We start from the raw sequence: 19,033 nt of genomic DNA on the forward strand, positions 1-19,033 counted from the left end.
TGACAACTTTCTGTAGGAAATTATTTTTACTTGGTGAGAATTATCCTTGGAGGAAGATGGTTTCAAATTGTAAAATTGAGAATCCTACCCCAGCCCCTGGGGCCAGGGCGGGGCACAAAAGGGAAAATTAACCAATATTTCAAAAATCTTCTTCTCCAGACTCAGAGGTACAACAGTGATTTTCTTTACGTGGAAAGAAAGATCATAAGGGGCTTTACTTAAATTGTAAATTTCAGGACCCCCGGGCTATCCATTCTCCCTTGGGGAGGGGGTAAAGTTTACTAAAGTTTATATAGGGAAATAACACTGTTGGGTATATTTTGACAACTTTCTGTAGGAAATTATTTTTACTTGGTGATAATTATCACATCTAAACAATAAAATAAAGCTACCAGTACCTATGATATAACTCAGGTGACCGCTAAGGCCCTTGGGCCTCTTGTTTATATAAAATATTTATGGATTTATTTACCATGTATTTTTTAGGTATAACCTATACGTATGACATGATTTTAACTTTACTTTTTCGTTTTATAGAATCTTTACAGGTTTTAAAACGGTAGGAACTAGACAATGCAATTACAATTATTTTTTCGTACATCATAATTGCCTCTTTCGTAAACATGCACTGTTACTTAATATATGAACGTCAAAATAAACAATTGTGATGTAACCTGAATGTATCATCAGATTATACCCCATTCTTTTGTAGTGAGTTGCCTGTTGATTCTTAGATGAATGTACAATGTCTTATCTATACTAAGATAATACGACAGCGATCTTATGATATTAACACATTCCATTTCTATGTTCTTTATTTTGTTATGTTGACGTTCTCTGCTAGCAGGGATATTTATATTTAGTATACGTATTGTTAAAGATCACGACGTAGAGATGTACGTATACCTAATGTGTAGAGATATTGACAATCTCCTTTATCTTTCTAATAAAACGTTAATTTTGACAAATGATGTGTTTGAATTTTTCTTGGAAGTTCACATATAAGAGTAGCTAATTATAATATAAGAAAAACACCCAAGACAGATTCAGAACTGGACACAGTCGGACGCAACGTAAAAGGAATTAGTAAACTTGCACTTCAATTCCCTAATAGCCCCGTCTTGGTGACGAATTGATTGCTTTAACAGGTTCTTCTAGTGATGAAGCTTATCAATCTACAATAATATTAGTCTACGCTTGCCATAAATTGTTCTTAAACTGCTACTATGTTATTTAATTGATATGATTAAATTCCTGTTCATCATATTCACCATCAGTGACATATATACATGAAATATATTTCAGAACGTGATGTTCACACAATTGGTGACGGGAACATATTTACAGCATTTGAAAGTTGTCACAGTAGTACAGGAACTCTCCACGTGCATGTGCACATGGTTGACGGTCAGTATTGTTACCTGACTCGCTATATAAATACATATTAATCAATTTCGATTATTACCCAATAGTCTATATAAATTATAATTAGTCATTTTAGACTGTTTCTAGCCTTTTGTCCAATTTCTGCTGTATTTGTCCAATTTCTGCTGTAGGGGTGAAACAGTCAAAACTGTTTTGCCGGTCAGAGCGAACTGTTACCCGGCGCGAATTCGATGCGCAGTAATCCCCCCTCGAGAGCCCCGTTCAAGCGTTGCGGTGACCGCAACTCAGTGTTGAAGCAACGGCAACATTGCATGCAGCATTGATACTAATTTTTATTTGGTAATAAAACAATTGTTTCATGATTATTTGGGAAACAGTCAAAACTATCATCCCTCGGTAGGGGGAAGCCCTGTGGAACTGTTTGCCCTTGGCGTAGCGGCCTCGGGCAAACAGTTCCCCAGGGCTTCCCCCTACTTCGGGATGATAGTTTTGACTGTTTCCCAAATAGCCATGAAACAATTGTATACTGTTTCCCAGGCAATTCTGGGACTCACCAGATGAACTGTTTCCCTCGGGATGATCAAGCGTTTTTGGTTCTGGATTGTTGACAGTCGTCTGTCGGTAGATCAATACATCACATTCGACATGGAACTTTTTGTTTTTCATTGGTCAAGTAACAAAACAGCCACAGGCTTCGGGAAAGAGTTCATCTGGTGGGTCCCAACTCCGAGGGAAAATGGTTTTGACTGTTGACTGGTAAGGCATGAAATAACTGTAGATTGTGGTATTTTGTGATGTCTTTCATTTATTTGATGTTTCCATGATTCCTGTTTTAGAATTTTTCTTATGACTATGAGATGTAATATTACACTCTGGGCCGAGTTGTCCAAAAGTTGATTAGCTAAATCAGTGGTCAGCAAAAATTTTGATTTCTGTGTATCTTAAAAAGCTACAATTGAATAAGTTACAACTTTCCAGATATCACATATTTAGTAGAGTGAATTTACATTCAAAATTGTGAGGTTTTACCTTATATATTGACGAAGAAATAGAAGGTTGAAAAAATGTTGTTGAACAGTGATTATATAAGCTAACCGATTTTTGAACAACTGGGCCCTGGTGTACATTTGCTTCGTAACAACATTTCATTTAAAATGATTCGTATCAAACGACGTTGACTTCCGTTTTGTTGACATAGTGATATAAACTATCATCTGATTATTGATATTTTCTTTTTGACTATAAGTAGCCATACATTGAGGATATAGCCGCCATTGTTGTGCGATAACCATATTTACAATACTTCCTTAATGTTACAATCTCTTCCACTGCTGCATGGTCAATGTTTACACTTAATTGAGGCGTTGCAACGTTGTCCATTTTTTAAAACAAAATCCATTTATTTGAATTCAGGGTTTTGAAAAATGTAAATATTGTTTAAGCTTACTACTCAGAGCTACATTTGTTATACACACTGATTTTTATACAAAATGATGTTCTTTTTTCCATGAACAATCCATAATTACATTAGCTAAAAGGGACAATCAGTTATGAAACACTTTCTCCTGTAGACTAGAAGAAAGCTGGATAACCGAAAAGCATAACTATTTAGTTTTCAACACCAATCCATAGACTGTAAGATTGGACCTATTCTCTTTTCTCAGCCTGGATCTTATATCTATTCGCAATGTATCCCGCTAGTCCAGACGCTTCTGGTGAATAGTCAGCCGCGACTCCTGGCGGTAATTTAATGTTGAACTGGTGAAGGATAACCGACAGAATTAGTATAAGTTCTGGTTTTGATGCAGATTCTCCTATACACACTCTCCTACCGACGGAAAATGGAACCCAACTGTCAGGTATTGGAGCAAGCTTTCCCTCAGAAGTCAAAAATCGTTCGGGGTTGAATTTCTGAGGTTGGTCCCAGTATCTTGGATCATTGTGAAGTGCCCAGTGGTTGATGGCCACCGTTGTACCCTTCGGAATATCATAGCCACCTGAATTATAAAACAGAGAGATGATTATAGTGTAATGCAGTAAAACTATTATATATAACGAAAAGTATTGCCATGGAATGCATCCAAGTATACTGTGATGCATTCGGATACGTACAAATCATGGAGTCGACACGGGCCGCATGCGGGATTCCCAACGGTGAGACCGTGGCTACTCGCATCACCTCATGGAGGACAGCTTCAGTGTACGGAAGGGAGGAACGGTCCTTTAGTGTGGGAAGTCGGGCTCGCCCTTTAGTATCAGACAAATAGAAATCAAATATCAACATTAAATGCAGATATAGAAGGACTATGCACAAGTACAATAGTACTTGTTTCCCAATCATCTGAATGAAATGTCTATGTAATTGTACATGTTTATTGATATGAAAAACATGTGGTTTAAACTATAACCTTTCATTGTAACACCGGATAACCTACAATACAAAAAGTGATGACGTCAGACGTCATTAATCTCATCGTTTGGCGCGGTATTTATAATTCTAACTTGGTTGTAATTGTGCGGCGCTTACCACGTAATGTTGTGTTTTGCAAAATAACTTATTTGCAATGCTAAGAGGAAAGGAGACCATTCTTCGTTTCTCAATTGTTCTATTTATTGGGTATACAAACTTGGGTAATCTGAAGTATGCGTCACCTGTATTGACAACATCCAAACTACAGGGCCTTATTTTCCTGTAATCATACTTGATCAATCACGAGGAAGCATCCACTGCTTAATTCTAATCTACTTTCAATCTATACACGTGTCTTTACATGGGATTGATAAATGCCTCAGTATTTGTCCGATCGACGGTGAAGAGGTCCAATTATTTTAACTAAACAGCATCATTCCTTTGAGTTTCATTTTCATGTTTTCTGTGTGGATAGGCAGTGGCCTAACTGTTTTTACGCATGCACACGACGTTGTCAAACTTTAATTGGGTTTGCTTACGTAATTGTTTCAGTATATATCTACTACTGTGCAGGTTCGGAGACAGAATACACCTGTTGTATACTTAAACACGTTATCATAGAATCTTCCATTTAGAGACCATGCATATGTTATTTTCACACTTACAAGCGTGTCTTGCTCCGACTGGACCCACCTAACCCTATAAACGAGCCAACCAACCGTCTCTGAGCCTCATATTATGCCAATCCGATTGTAATTTCTAACATACCTACAACCTCGTCCATCTCCAACTGGGCCCGCTTCTGTACCTCGGGGTGACCGGCCAAGTATAGCAGGCCCCAGGTTAGTGTAAAACGTGAAGTTTCAAATCCAGCTGTCCACAATAAATCGTATACATAATTACAATAATGCTAAGTACACCATGCAGATGAAATGTCAAACATATCTATTGCTTAAGTACATGTAGGTACAGATGTAATCAAATCTACCAAAAAGCCTATTATATACATGTTCCTGTACTGGTAGGAAGGACTATGCAGACTTTTGGTAAACGAGTACTCTTTCTTCCATTTATAAAATGTTGATGTTATAAGGGGTTATATATATTGAGGGAGACATATTCGTATATAGCCTGAAAGAAGTAAAGAAAACGAATTTGAAATCATATGGGGTTTACTGTAATTTTACTGTTGTACAACGTAGTAACGTCTAGCATAAGTATGATATAAAGGAAATAAATAAATAAAGAAAAACATTAACGATTGTTATATTACATATGTTTATACCAAAGATATACATCGTGAGAGTTACCAAAGAAAACATCAGTCACTATCTGTCGTAAATGCTCATCTGTTAACTGGTCCAACAGTTCAGCGTTCTCCTCTTCCTCGGCTTCTTTACGTGCCATGATCACAAAGTCCGAGATATCCTTGATGTCGTCTTAAACAGAAATGTTTATACCAATGACATTATAAGGATGGGAAAATCAGATGTCCGGACTGAAGGGAGTAATTCATGAACAAGACGTGTCAGTGTATGGACTAAATAACTGACACTTGATGAAGTGTCCAATGCTAAATTAGGTATGCAATATTGAAATAATGAGGCATGTTGATACAAGTAGGATATATGCCCTAATTAAAGTCCTTTATTTTTACAAATAGTATTGAAAATGAAAATGTTGAACAGAATACATTTACCTGCATCAAAATCATCCACATGTTCTTGAAACCTGTCATATGTAAACTGTAGGATTTCTGTCAGGAGCCCAATGACCTTTTGAAAGCGTTGACTGGGCCAGATTGCCAAAATGGGAAAGACATCTTCAATAAGACCGAGTCCAAATTCTCTGATGAATTCATTGTCAACGTCTATAAAACGTTTAAACGTTTTGTCGTTGAATTGGTATCTGAAAAAAACCCAGACAGTCTCTCTCTGAGCACCAATATCTTTAAAAGGAAGAAACTGACGTTGTGTAAAAATACTTTATTTGTTTAATGTCTTGCGTCATCACAATCAAATTGATATGAAGACGATGTCACTAGATGACGGGACAATTGTAATGCCACATACAAGAGCCACCTAACTGAAACTTAGACTTTACACAGTCGCATGATACTTCAACCGTCACATTATTCTGATGGCGGACTTAACATGTATCCCTTTGGAGATAAAGCCGCAGAGAAAGCAATGGAGATAAATAAGAGAAACGATGGAGGCTAAAAGTCTCTGAAAAGGGTCCTACATAAATTCTCATACGATCAGAAAAGAACAAAATAGTGCTGGTCTTTTACAGGTTTGACCGTCGTTGTAGTTACAAACATCATATAAACACCAATTCTTGTCGAAAATTTGCCGAAAAGTAGAAAAAGTAGACAAAAAAGGACAAAGAACCCAATATGATACAATTGATAATGCTTTCTCTAGACCGGAGGGATGTATTTCATGGATAATTCATTTTAACAATTTTATGAATGTATTTTCAATATAGTACAATGGTAATTCATTATTTATGTCTTCTTGAACTTACACCTTCTTGAAGCAGAGTCCACTCATTAAGTTGAACAAAGCGTGGTCTATGTAGGCATGAGGGGTGAAGGGTTGTCCCTCAGTGGCCGTCAGTAGTGTAATAAACTCAGCCATGGAGGCATCTAAAGCGGTCTCCTGTTTCTCACCTCGTAAAGAGTTTCTGTATGGAAAGGTAGATGTATGTAAACATATCCTGTGAACGGATGGACTGCGAGATTGAAAACATGATCACAGTACACTTAATTTAAAACTTCGGTTTAAGCAGCTGATATTGTACTATTATGTATTTAATTGAAAACCCTGCAAAAAAAATTGTATATATTGCGTCTTTTACACATGATGTGTAAAGGTAAAATGGATACAAACTATAGACCAAAGTCAATGAATGAGTACGGAAATTATCACAGCACTAACTTTTGAAACTGGAGATTGAAGACATGCTATGTTGTTTACAGACAATTTATCGTGTTGACCGTAGGTAGCAATAGAGCTGCTTTGGCGGTGCAAACTGCTTTTTCATTTAAATGCAAAAGGGATACTACCACAACCCGCCTCTCGAAACACTAGAAAAGAAACATTCCCTTCATTCGTGACCAGACATCTCCCGGTTAGTTCGTAGGATACAACGTTATTGGAATTGTTTGTTGTCACAATGAGCGAGCCGTCATAATTCACGTGTATATATATCGTCATCAGGTTCGTAGATTTTCAGCAGAAGCTTGCATAATAAGTTTCATTACAAAATGGCGAGATTACAACTTAGCTATAGAGGCTGCATTCAGTCTAGAAACGTTTACTTGAGTTTGGTGTTCATAATGTAGTCCAACACAAGTAATTGAATTTGCAGAAGATATAAAATATAAACCTTTTCACGCAGAGAATCTGCTTTATTTCTTTTCGTTCCGCCATAACTCTAGCATAATACTCTTCAGCATCCATACTTGTTTTGAAAAGGAGTTACGTTTGTTTGTATTGGAAGATATATTATTGATGCAATATGAACAGGTAAAGGATACGGTAGGTGAAATAGTGTCAACAGGCCGAGCTATTAACAAACATGCATTGGATATATAAATCTGTAAAAAAATGTCTTCTAGTCTAAATATAATATTACTTAGATAGTGTTGTGTTATGATGACGTCCAAATGACGTTTTATGATGACGTCACCGTGACGTATTTAGATGAGGCTTGTTATAGTTACGTCCCCTACACTGACCTGAGAGCCTTGCTGGCAATTTTGCGGTGAAGTTTCCAGGTGGGTGTGTATTGTGACAGGAGGATGTTTTTGCCGCCATCACTTAGCAACATCCCTGTTTTATGCGAAAAAAAGGAATATGTTTGTCTGAAAATATACATTAACAACTAATATATATGGTTTCATCCTGTTCCGAATATATAAAGTCAAAACGATTCTATTTTACTATAAAATGCTTGTTTTTGTGATCAACCGGAATATTCCATTAAAATAAAAAAATATTTATGCATCATATACGTTAAATCCCGCCCATTGCACTTAAGCTACACCCAATTTCTAACCAAAACAACAGGGACGGAAGTGTTATCGACAAAATCGGATGTAAATTCACCGTTTTACTGAATAGATAAATAGTAGGGATTCCTTGTACTAACCTTGATTAATCAAATGTGTGTGTTTTGGAATCACAAACCATATACAAAACATTTCTCATTCACGAATATTACAGTGTCGTATGGATATTACATAACACCAACATTTCTTTAATCACCAAATTCGGTAAGCTCATTTTGCTAATCTGCATCCAATTTTGGAGTTTAAAATTTTTGATAACAGAATGTTGACGAACTATCCTGAAATTTCCGTCTTGTAAACAAACTGATCTAGCACGAGCAAGAATGTGTAGGGACAAATGACAGGATTTCGATAGCTACTTTCTGATTGGCCAGTTTAGTGTGGGGCAACAGGTCTTGTGAACATAGTCTTTTAATACGATTAGTTTTAACGAGATAAACATTATGGTTTCTAAATATATGACCAAAGCATTTAATGCTTAGTGTTTTACACTATTTTATTAAGATCAATACCTGATGCAGTGATGTTTTAAGTTAACACTTACCAGATGCAGTCACGCGTCTGTTTGTTATAGGGTAACACTTTCCAGATGATGTCACGGGTCTGTTTGTTATAGGTTTACACTTACCAGATAATGTCACGGGTCTGTTTGTTATAGGTTTACACTTACCAGATAATGTCACGGGTCTGTTTGTTATAGGTTTACACTGACCAGATGCAGTCACAGGTCTGTTTGTTATAGGTTAACACTTACCAGATGCAGTCACGGGTCTGTTTGTTATAAGTTTACACTTACCAGATGATGTCACGGGTATGTTTGTTATAGGTTTACACTTACCAGATGATGTCACGGGTCTGTTTGTTATAAGTTCACACTGACGTGATGATGTCACGGGTCTGTTTGTTATAGGTTTACACTGACCAGATGATGTCACGGGTCTGTTTGTTATAGGTTTACACTTACCAGATGATGTCACGGGTCTGTTTGTTATAGGTTTACACTGACCAGATGCAGACACGCGTCTGTTTGTTATAAGTTTACACTTACCAGATTATGTCACGGGTCTGTTTGTTATAAGTTAACACTTACCAGATGATGTCACAGGTCTGTTTGATATAAGTTTACACTTACCAGATGCTGTCACGGGTCTGTTTGTTATAAGTTTACACTTACCAGATGATGTCACGGGGCTGTTTGTTATAGGTTTACACTTACCAGATGAGGTCACGGGTCTGTTTGTTATAAGTTTACACTTACCAGATGTAGTCACGGGTCTGTCTGATATAAGTTAACACTTACCAGATGATGTCACGGGTCTGTTTGTTATAGGTCTTCACTGACCAGATGCAGACACGCGTCTGTTTGTTATAAGTTAACACTTACCAGAGTATGTCACGGGTCTGTTTGTTATAGGTTTACACTTACCAGATGATGTCACGGGTCTGTTTGTTATAAGTTAACACTTACCAGATGATGTCACGGGTCTGTTTGATATAAGTTTACACTTACCAGATGTAGTCACGGGTCTGTCTGATATAAGTTAACACTTACCAGATGATGTCACGGGTCTGTTTGTTATAGGGTAACACTTACCAGATACAGTCACGGGGCTGTTTGTTATAGGATAACACTCACCAGATGATGTCACGAGTCTTGTTTGTTATAAGATAACACTTACCAGATGATGTCACGGTTCTGTTTGTTATAGGGTAATACTCACCAGATGATGTCACGAGTCTGTTTGTTATAAGTTAATGTTCACCAGATGATGGCACGGGTCTGTTTGTTTTAGGGTAACACTTACCTGATGCAGTCACGGGTCTGTTTGCAAAGTCGGTTCCCTTGGTTACCATTGCCTCTATTGTGGCTTCTATTGTATTCAAAACCACCATCTTCAGTGGACCTATTCCAACATAAGTACAACAGAATGTTATAGGCGTTAATGTACATAAAATATATCAAATCTTCATAGAGAAGTGTTTAATGGGTTTAACTATGTGAAAATACTATTACTTTATTATTTTCGATGCTTATACAATACATTATTCCCACTTTATTTTATACAGCATACTTCGTTTTATGATAATCAAACAAAGTTTTACATGTTTGTTTTTGTTTTATTATCTTTAGTGTCCGTGTAACCGGTAAGGTCATTTACGGACGTGCCTCTGTGTGTGAAACGTGTGCCTCTGTGTGTGAAACGTATACAAGTAAGAGTTATGTAAACTGGAGTCGGTTTGTGCATTTGCTGCCTTGTGATAACGCTGATCTGACGCCGACTGCTACCTTACTGAAATATAAAGCCGAATGCACCAAGCACAGTATTCTTTCTGGTCACATGATATTAACATTTGGCGTGATAACTGTAAACGCCAAGCAAGGAATAACAACTACCCGTTTTGGCGGAAACTGAGGTATTTCAAAGTGAGGCGTTGGAAGACAAAAAGGTGAAGATTACAAATGGGGCTATATTATCTGCTGTGTAACTTTTGTGGCCTCAAGTACAGGACACAAACGCAATTCAAAATTCTACGAGGGAGTTTTTCACATGAACTGCCTCTTAAAGCATACAGTGGTTAACAGCAGTTATATTCCTTTCTAGATATCAATTTCAGTACAGTGAACATGGTTCAGTCTATGTTATACTCACTTCTGCTTCGGTTTATGTTTTTCATACTATTGTCTTTTAAAGTACCTTATTATGATTTGCTTAAAAAAGACAAAAACCCATGAGAATAAACAAATGACTTATTTAAAGCAATAGAAAAAACTGAAAGCGAAGTCTTCTGTGGGTGTTATCCGTTGGCACAACCAAAACTGACGCTAAGTTCCAAACTTTTGAAGAGATCAATTAAAGTAATCACTTCTTCAATAGAAGTATTTGCATATGGCATAAATAAACTCTATATCGTCATGATTTCTAAAATCTCAACTTTGCCTTTTGATGATCCCTGAGAGTTCTGGTGGTCGGTATCTTACCTATCTGTATAGTGATGACGGGTCCGTAAATAGCTGACAGCCGGGCACATGTCTCGTGTAGCCTTGAGTCTCCCAAAACTGTTAATCAACCAACATAGACGCTTTTCAATTTTTCTGTCGCAAATATATTCAGAATATCAGTATGTTTAAAAAACGCAGTAAATCAGAATGCCTAAGATAATTAAATATTCGACTAAAAAACCCTTATTCGTGATAGAAGCAGATTGAGTGGACGTACAACGAGAGTTGATCACCGTTTGTTACCAGAAGCAGTCTGGGTAGATTAATAGAATCTATCGCTACTGGTTGTGTAAGATAGAGAAATCTCAACCCTCGGACTAAGATTTTTTGTCCAGAACGAGGCTTGTGTAAGATAGAGAAATCTCAACCCGAGGACTAAGATTTTTTGTCCAGAACGAGGCTTGCCGAGTTCTGGACAAAAAATCTTAGTCCTCGGGTTGAGATTTCTCTATCTTACACAACCAGTAGCGATTGATTATTTTTCTCCCATATCTAACAGTATTTTAATGTGAAATAAAGGTAAACATGGACCCAAAACACATACAGGCAATTTGTTGATGGATTGTTGACGTGACGTCATTGTATTGTTGAAGTGACGTCATGCCATTGTTATGAATAGGGGAATCCCCCTGTCTCAACCCTAGGGCGGAGACAGATAAATCTAGCACCGGCAAAACGGGAGATAAATCTGTCATGTGTGGGAGAAATAGAGGTTACACACCGAGTAGTTGGTGAATATGGTATATATTTCACTCGAGTTAGAAATATCGAGAGTGAAATAAATACCATACTCAACAACCACGAGTCGTGTGATCTGTTTCTACCACAATCTCAGTCGGAAACAGCTGGAGTGTGACCTGATTTGAACAAGGCTGGAGTAGCGATATGACCCATATGTAAAAAGTCACTCATTAATATTAAAAAATATTTACATTTTCACTGCACAGAGCCTAGATGTTTCTATCGGACAAATGTATGTTATTTCCGTATAATATACATTGGGTTATTGTGACGTCGCTATGCTTATGACGTCATAACTGCAACGTTGGTGATTGCATTGTTCCACTGTCAACTGGTGGCTGTTCTCTGTATAGATTTACCCTGACGTTGAAACATGTTCAGACTAATATTATGTCTTTATTTCTGCGTGAACTGTAAGTTGATTAACATAAAATGTAAATATAAGTATTGGTTGTCATATTTTTTATATGCATTGGTGTACTTCTTTAAGCATTGAGAGTATGCAGTATTGCATTAATTTAAATCAATTAACCGCAGACTATATGCGCGAACGCATATCGTACGAAGTCTGCCTCCCGCCAAGTGATGAAGACTAACTAATCGCTGTCAATGCCCAAAACCGTAGGCCTTGGACGTTTCTTCGTGACGGTTCTATGGTTGACGTTTATAGTGAAAGTTCAGCCATAGTCAGACCCTCCAAATAGCGATAACGGGACGTTGGGAGAACGAAATATTTTCCGACACTGTGACAGATCTTGTTTTGGTTTCACGAACTGGACACGCGACTGTGTGACGTCGAAACGATATCGAGCGTCTGTAGCAATTTTGCCTGAAACTAGCGATCAAATCTTTAAGTATCAACTTCTTTTAATATTGCCTTAATAACCCACTTTTACCCATCGCTTAACCCCACTAAGTCACCAACATTTGCCGGATGTTGACAGCAGACGACGTAAACAAAACAGCACGTGGCAAAAGGCGCGTGGAAAAAGTCGTCTCGGTCAAACTCTAAGTTCATCTTCTCGACCAATGAAAACTCTGGAAGGTAATATACCACGTGCGGTGTATAACTCATATGTATCTATCATTCTGCATGTTTATACAATGATCTGAGAGTGGAATAACAGCGTATTGTGGTAGAAATTGGTGTATTGCAGCTTATTATAGAAAGTAGTTTGTTTATACGTACGACTATAGTTGCCGACCAATGGAAGAGCTACTGGTCCCGGTGGAAGGCGGTACCTGGTCTTCTTTATTAACCAATAGACTGCAAGACTTGCACTAACGCCGACCAAACAGGCAGTACCATTGACCCTGTTCCATAGTATTGCAAACACATCCTTTGTGTGATACAGACCCTCTTGTACTTGTCCTTTGAACCCGATCATGTCCTAAAACAGAACACATGTAAATATACTAAAATATGCAAAAATATACCCCTCATTCCAACAGATTTGTGATTTTTGACTGAACAAAATGTTTATTCTACAACGCGGGATTGAGGCAAAACAGTTGTAGCCAAAGAGTATGACATACATGTAAATCTGTTTAAAATATGATGTATAGTAATTGCACAGTTGCTGTGGTTCGTTAGTAATTTACTATGTACTATTTACTACGAAAAAGCATAGCTAAACCGGTACATAAATAACAACTAGTGTACATACGCTTACAGCTTAGCCGAATCGACACCGATTGTGTGGACAACTCGTACACATTTTACACCTTTGTGTGCATACGCTTCACTGGTCATTTGTCTGATGAAGGTGACTGTGTACATACCGTACTAGTCATCGATACGTCACATAGAAACTCTTATTGGTTATGTAAAAAGAAATTGTCATAATGCATACTTACCCACATGAAGACATTTTTTAGAAATAAATTGACTATGTTATTGAACTGTATAGTATTTATTTTATTCCATTACGACACCAATGGAAACAACAATGACAATATACCTCCGCAGCATTTTTTCATGTTTAGTGTTCATTGCACAATATTTTTACGAAACTGTTTCAGATCAATAAATGTAGCCAAGAAATGTTCAAATGATACTGAAGTTTTACATATGTCTGTTTGTTGCATATCAGCAAGTGCGCATGGATAATGGTTATAGTAAGTAACCCTGGTGACATGTAATAGATAAACCTGGTAATATCTGGTGATACGTAGCCACGTTGACAACTTGTGACAGGTAATCTTCCTTACGTCTGGTAACAGTTAACTGTAGGCTTTGTGACATCTGGTAATAGCTACATTAGTGACAGCTGGGTAACACGTAACGTTGGGAACAGCTTGTGACAGGAAACCCTACCTACTGACAGCTTGTAATAGTTATCCCTGATGACACCATGTGACAGGTAAACCTGGTAACAGGTTATATTTTTGACAGCTGGTAACAGGTTGCCTTGGTGACCGCTGGTTCTGGTAAATATGGTAACAGGTTATATCTATGACAACTGGTAACAGGTTGCCTTAGTGACCGCTGGTTCTGGTAAATATGGTAACAGGTTATATCTATGAGAGCTGGTAACAGGTTACCTTGGTGACAGCTGGTTCTGGTAAATATGGTAACATGTTATATCTATGACAGCTGGTAACAGGTTGCCTTGGTGACAGCTGGTTGTGGTAAATATGGTAACAGGTTATATCTATGAGAGCTGGTAACAGGTTACCTTGGTGACAGCTGGTTCTGGTAAATATGGTAAAAGGTTATATCTATGACAGCTGGTAACAGGGTACCTTGGCGACAGCTGGTTCTGGTAAATATGGTAACAGGTTATATCTATGACAGCTGGTAACAGGTTGCCTTGGTGACCGCTGGTTCCGGTAAACATGGTAACAGGTTATATCTATGACAGCTGGTAACAGGTTACCTTGGTGACAGCTGGTTCTGGTAAATATGGTAACAGGTTATATCTATGACAGCTGGTAACAGGTTGCCTTAGTGACCGCTGGTTCTGGTAAACCTGGTAACAGGTTGCCTAGGGACAGCAAGTAACAGGTTGCCTTGGTGTCAACTTGTAAACCTGTATACAGCTTGTCACATGCAACTATTTTTGCCAGTATGTGACAGTTAACTCTTGTGTGAGTTCCAGTACAATGTGATATCAGTCTGTAATAATTACAGTAAATTTAAACTTTATTTATTTTACAACAATTATGAAACAAGTTATCTCAACTTATATTAATCACTCTTGTTGGCCCGGATGTTAGCGCTTGGGGGGTCTTAGCGTGGATGGAATCCGGAGTACCCGGAGAAAACCCATGTAGTCGGACAGGTGACCCCAACCTTTTCACGTCCGATCGGGGAATTGAACCCTGCGGCCTTGGTGAAAGGCAAGTGCGTTATCCACTGCACCACCCGACCACCCTAAACTACGTATACAGTGTCACATACACGGACATCTCTCAGCATTAATGTGTCGGCTATCAACTTGATTATTACAACAACTCAAAATATAAAAGTCATACACAATATTGATCGATTTAAGAGTGTTGGAGCATGAATGGTTATGAAACATCTCTGTACGACACTTGATTACATTATTCAAAACATTGTCTTTACATTTACATTTACCTGGTCCGACCCTTACATAAATGTGAAGGTGAGTGAGTTCCTGACCCTTACATAAATGTGAAGGTTAGTGAGTTCCTGACCCTTACATAAATGAGAAGGTGAGTGAGTTCCTGACCCTTACATAAATGTGAAGGTTAGTGAGTTCCTGACCCTTACATAAATGAGAAGGTGAGTGAGTTCCTGTATGTGTATTATTCCATCCTGTGTCTTTACTTCCTAAAACCATGGCTCTACAAATAATGTCTGACTCTGTATGTATTTTTTGAAACACCTTCATTCATACGTGCCTAAACCATAACTAAATGGTTACACGACACAGCAAAGAGTACACTACGCCCCAATCAATAAACAGCAAAGAGTGAACTACGCCCCAATCAATAAACAGCAAAGCGTGAACTACGCCCCAATCAATAATCAGCATAGAGGGAACTACGCCCCAATCAATAAACAGCAAAGAGTGAACTACGCCCCTATCAATAAACAGCAAAGAGTGAACTACGCCCCTATCAATAAACAGCAAAGAGTGAACTACGCCCCTATCAATAAACAGCAAAGAGTGAACTACGCCCCAATCAATAAACAGCAAAGAGTACACTACGCCCCAATCAATAAACATCAAAGAGTACACTACGACCCATTCAATAAACAGCAAAGAGTGAACTACGCCCCAATCAATAATCAGCATAGAGTGAACTACGCCCCAATCAATAAACAGCAAAGAGTACACTACGACCCATTCAATAAACAGCAAAGAGTGAACTACGACCCAATCAATAAACAGCAAAGAGTGAACTACGACCCATTCAATAAACAGCAAAGAGTGAACTACGCCCCAATCAATAAACACTTCGTTTATCAATATTAACATGCTACAGAAGGATGAATACGAACACATTCCTGTATACAAGTCTGACCACATTTGTTGCCTGTACATTAAAGAGTACAGTCAGCTTAGTTATCAAAATATACTGACTTTATTACAATGTCAACAATACCTTACTCTATTTGACATGTGTATGATGATTACATCGGAACTCATTTTACCACAGACTGCTTCTCTGAACATTTTGAGCCGTATTTTGTTGCATTGGTTCATCTGAATGGCACCGGTTCCTCAGTATAAATACCAAAACCACGGAAAAATTGTGTATTCAATCATCTTTCATTTACTTTCTCCGAGAAACCGGGTATGATCATTCCAATATGGCTGCAACACCAAATTGTGTATCAAATTCAATAATGCATTCCGTTAGAATGATGACATGTATTTTGATTGGATGTTTTATAATAATTCATCACGCTAACGAGACTTTTGATACAAGTCAAGCAAAATAACCTGAGTGAGAACCTGTATAGTGAATGGTGTACAGGTAAAATCTCACTTGCTTTGCATGCTTTTCTCAAACCTCAGTCAGCCTTGTTCGCTTTGTGCTTAGTTGTGATCTATTCAGGGGAAATACATGCCATTATTCTGGAGATTTGACACATTTTCTTACAATTTTCTCGACAAATGCATCTCCATGGACATCCAACCTTATGATATTTACAAGTTTAAATGTGTGTTTTTTACCTGAGTTGTGACTTTTATTTAGCTTGGAAAATGGACATATACAAAGTGAGTTTTTTCATCAGTTATTGAATGTTTTTTCTGAAATTTAGTAGGCATGTACCTCAATTATGTTTGAGAAATATTGGAGGAGGATTATTTTGTGACAGGGATTGTTTAATGCTAACGGAATGCATTATTGAATTCGATATACAGGTTGGTGTGGCAGCCATATTGGAATGTCCTTAATGAATGCTGGCGGCAATGTCTCTATACGCCTCTATACAACCAGCCGATCTAGAGCACAGATCCTTCTCTTATGAGTTGGATTGTAAGAATGACCACTGGGCAGTAAGTATTTACCCAATAGCCGAAATATAGTGGCGGGAATATAGGGTGCTTTATTCGTGCAAGGGTTCCGAACTGATGACGTCACATACACTGTTGACCAGACGGAACAGTTGACAGCACACGTTGTAATATATATCATATCATATTTATAGGTGGAATGCCGTTCCTGATGCGAACTAACGCATAGGAAAGTTCAGCCAACATTACAGGCTTATTTGACAGTTGACATAAAGCCTTCGTTACATCTCGTCTCATATGCCTCGATGGGGAAAAGGTCAGGCGATTCTGCAGGGGCGCATATCTAAACGTTATGGCCGGATGTACGGGTTACATGAACAATTTGATTTTTGAACAACATCAACAAAACAAGCAATATGCACTATTTGCACACAACTGCCTGCATTTAGCAATACTACGACTTTAAAAAGATAGCTGGTGTACGAGAATATACGTCTATTCATATTATTGCAGGTAAGGCATCACGGTAGACAAGATAAATTACGTACCATTGTGAAAGTCGAGAGTATTATGAAACCTGGCCAGGTGGTTGCGAATGGGTATGAGTGATTATATATATAAGGATTGTGTTGGTGAAAGTGTCTGGATGAAAGCCTGAATGAAAGGGGTATAAGAAAGTTATCGCATATATATCTACCGTGGGTGTTCGACGTATGTGTTACCGCTGCTATTGGGACTCTGTGTTGTTATCCGGGCTTTTACTCTTTCTAACTTCCTTCCTTATTTTAGTAACCGGTGTTTTCATTGGATGACCCCTACTCTGTGGTAAAACCGTTCTGATTGGCTACCGTGGTCTACATAACATACCCACACATGGGAACTTGTGGAGCTGTACCAATAGCTTCGGCTGGGTATCTCCGTCTTTCTCTGTCTCTTGTCATGTGTTGTGCTGTCATTATCTTCTGACCGGTCCGTGGTGCTAGGTGGGTGTTTGTGTGTTTCTGTACTGTCCGGGGAAAGCCTTGCTAGCTGCCCGCTGTGTTTATACCGTCATGTAGTGTGTTTGTTTACACCTTTCCCGTACATGTCCCAGTAGTAGCCGGGTAGGGGTTGAATAGCTTGTGTCGTCTGTGTATGTATGTTATATGCTCTATGTAATAAATCTATTAAATGTTATACACTATGTGAGTTGTTTGTAATGGAAACCCTGGAACCCCAGGCTCAATGAACCTGGGTAAACAAAGCCAGGACTTGCTCCTGCTACACCATTAGTTACTCATCGGTAAGTAGTGTCAAAGCATGAAAATACATGTACGTCAGTTTCTTGTAGCGGTTCAATCATCAATACATAGCTAAAGGCGCCACCTGTTGGCCAGATTTAAAGCTTTGTGACACCAACATATGTGTATTTTATCTATATATAGCGCAGTACTGTAGCTGATCTTAAATAATGACTTGTACCTTGTTTACGTAGAGAGCTAGCTATGACCTCAGTATCTTACCTGTATTGCCGTTTGCAGTTCTCGAACGAATCGAGGACATGGACACACGCTATTGTATTGGTTTTATACCTGTGTAGGACTGACATCGGATATAGCTAGTACCGAAGCGGGCAAGGACGCTAGGCGCAGACAAGCCACGGGATGTTTTCCGATATTTCTGGTATTTTCTGGTAGCGTAGAGACAAATAAAGGAGTACAACATTTATACAATGAACACTGATGTATGTGATGCAGATGATTTGTAAACTATTTCATTCGACCTGAAGATATTGGTAAAAACTGACTACAAAGTGCCGGTACAAAATTGTTTACAAAGAAAGAAGAAGAGATAACTATTAAAGTATGACATATACGATGATGAAACGGACGTAACTGGCATATGTAGATGAGACTGGAATAAACATATAATGGTCATATGTCTAAATATAGTCATTACGATGTACATGTAATTGACCTAAATGGTTTTTCGTCTGTGTA

General features: G+C 38.1%; 1 protein-coding gene across 1 annotated transcript; it reads right to left on the reverse strand.

Annotated features, from left to right (window-relative positions):
- Window positions 1-2,158: 2,158 nt before the first annotated feature.
- Window positions 2,159-18,575, reverse strand: LOC110454217 (steroid 17-alpha-hydroxylase/17,20 lyase-like). The gene is made up of 11 exons (XM_021503659.1): window positions 18,557-18,575; window positions 12,806-13,007; window positions 10,855-10,932; window positions 9,680-9,778; window positions 7,542-7,635; window positions 6,326-6,484; window positions 5,496-5,704; window positions 5,107-5,235; window positions 4,565-4,669; window positions 3,499-3,633; window positions 2,159-3,383 (listed from the first exon to the last, which is right to left on the reverse strand). The coding sequence occupies exons 2-11, from the start codon at window positions 13,002-13,004 to the stop codon at window positions 3,034-3,036; spliced, it is 1,557 nt and encodes a 518-aa protein (XP_021359334.1). The 5' UTR covers window positions 13,005-13,007; window positions 18,557-18,575; the 3' UTR covers window positions 2,159-3,033.
- Between the last annotated feature and the right edge of the window lie 458 nt (window positions 18,576-19,033).

The sequence above is a fragment of the Mizuhopecten yessoensis genome, unplaced genomic scaffold (assembly GCF_002113885.1).
Source record: "Mizuhopecten yessoensis strain PY_sf001 unplaced genomic scaffold, ASM211388v2 scaffold83, whole genome shotgun sequence".
NCBI classification, from domain to species: Eukaryota; Metazoa; Mollusca; class Bivalvia; order Pectinida; family Pectinidae; genus Mizuhopecten; species Mizuhopecten yessoensis.

What these genes read in the sequence shown, in the direction of transcription:
- LOC110454217 (XM_021503659.1), bottom strand. Translation starts at nt 13,004, where the DNA reads ATGATCGGGTTCAAAGGACAAGTACAAGAGGGTCTGTATCACACAAAG. An exon ending in ATTGCCAGCAAGGCTCTCAG is followed by an intron (nt 6,485 to 7,541) that starts GTCAGTGTAGGG and finishes CTTTCCATACAG; the next exon opens with AAACTCTTTACGAGGTGAGA. An exon ending in GGAGATGGACGAGGTTGTAG is followed by an intron (nt 3,634 to 4,564) that starts GTATGTTAGAAA and finishes CTGATACTAAAG; the next exon opens with GGCGAGCCCGACTTCCCACA.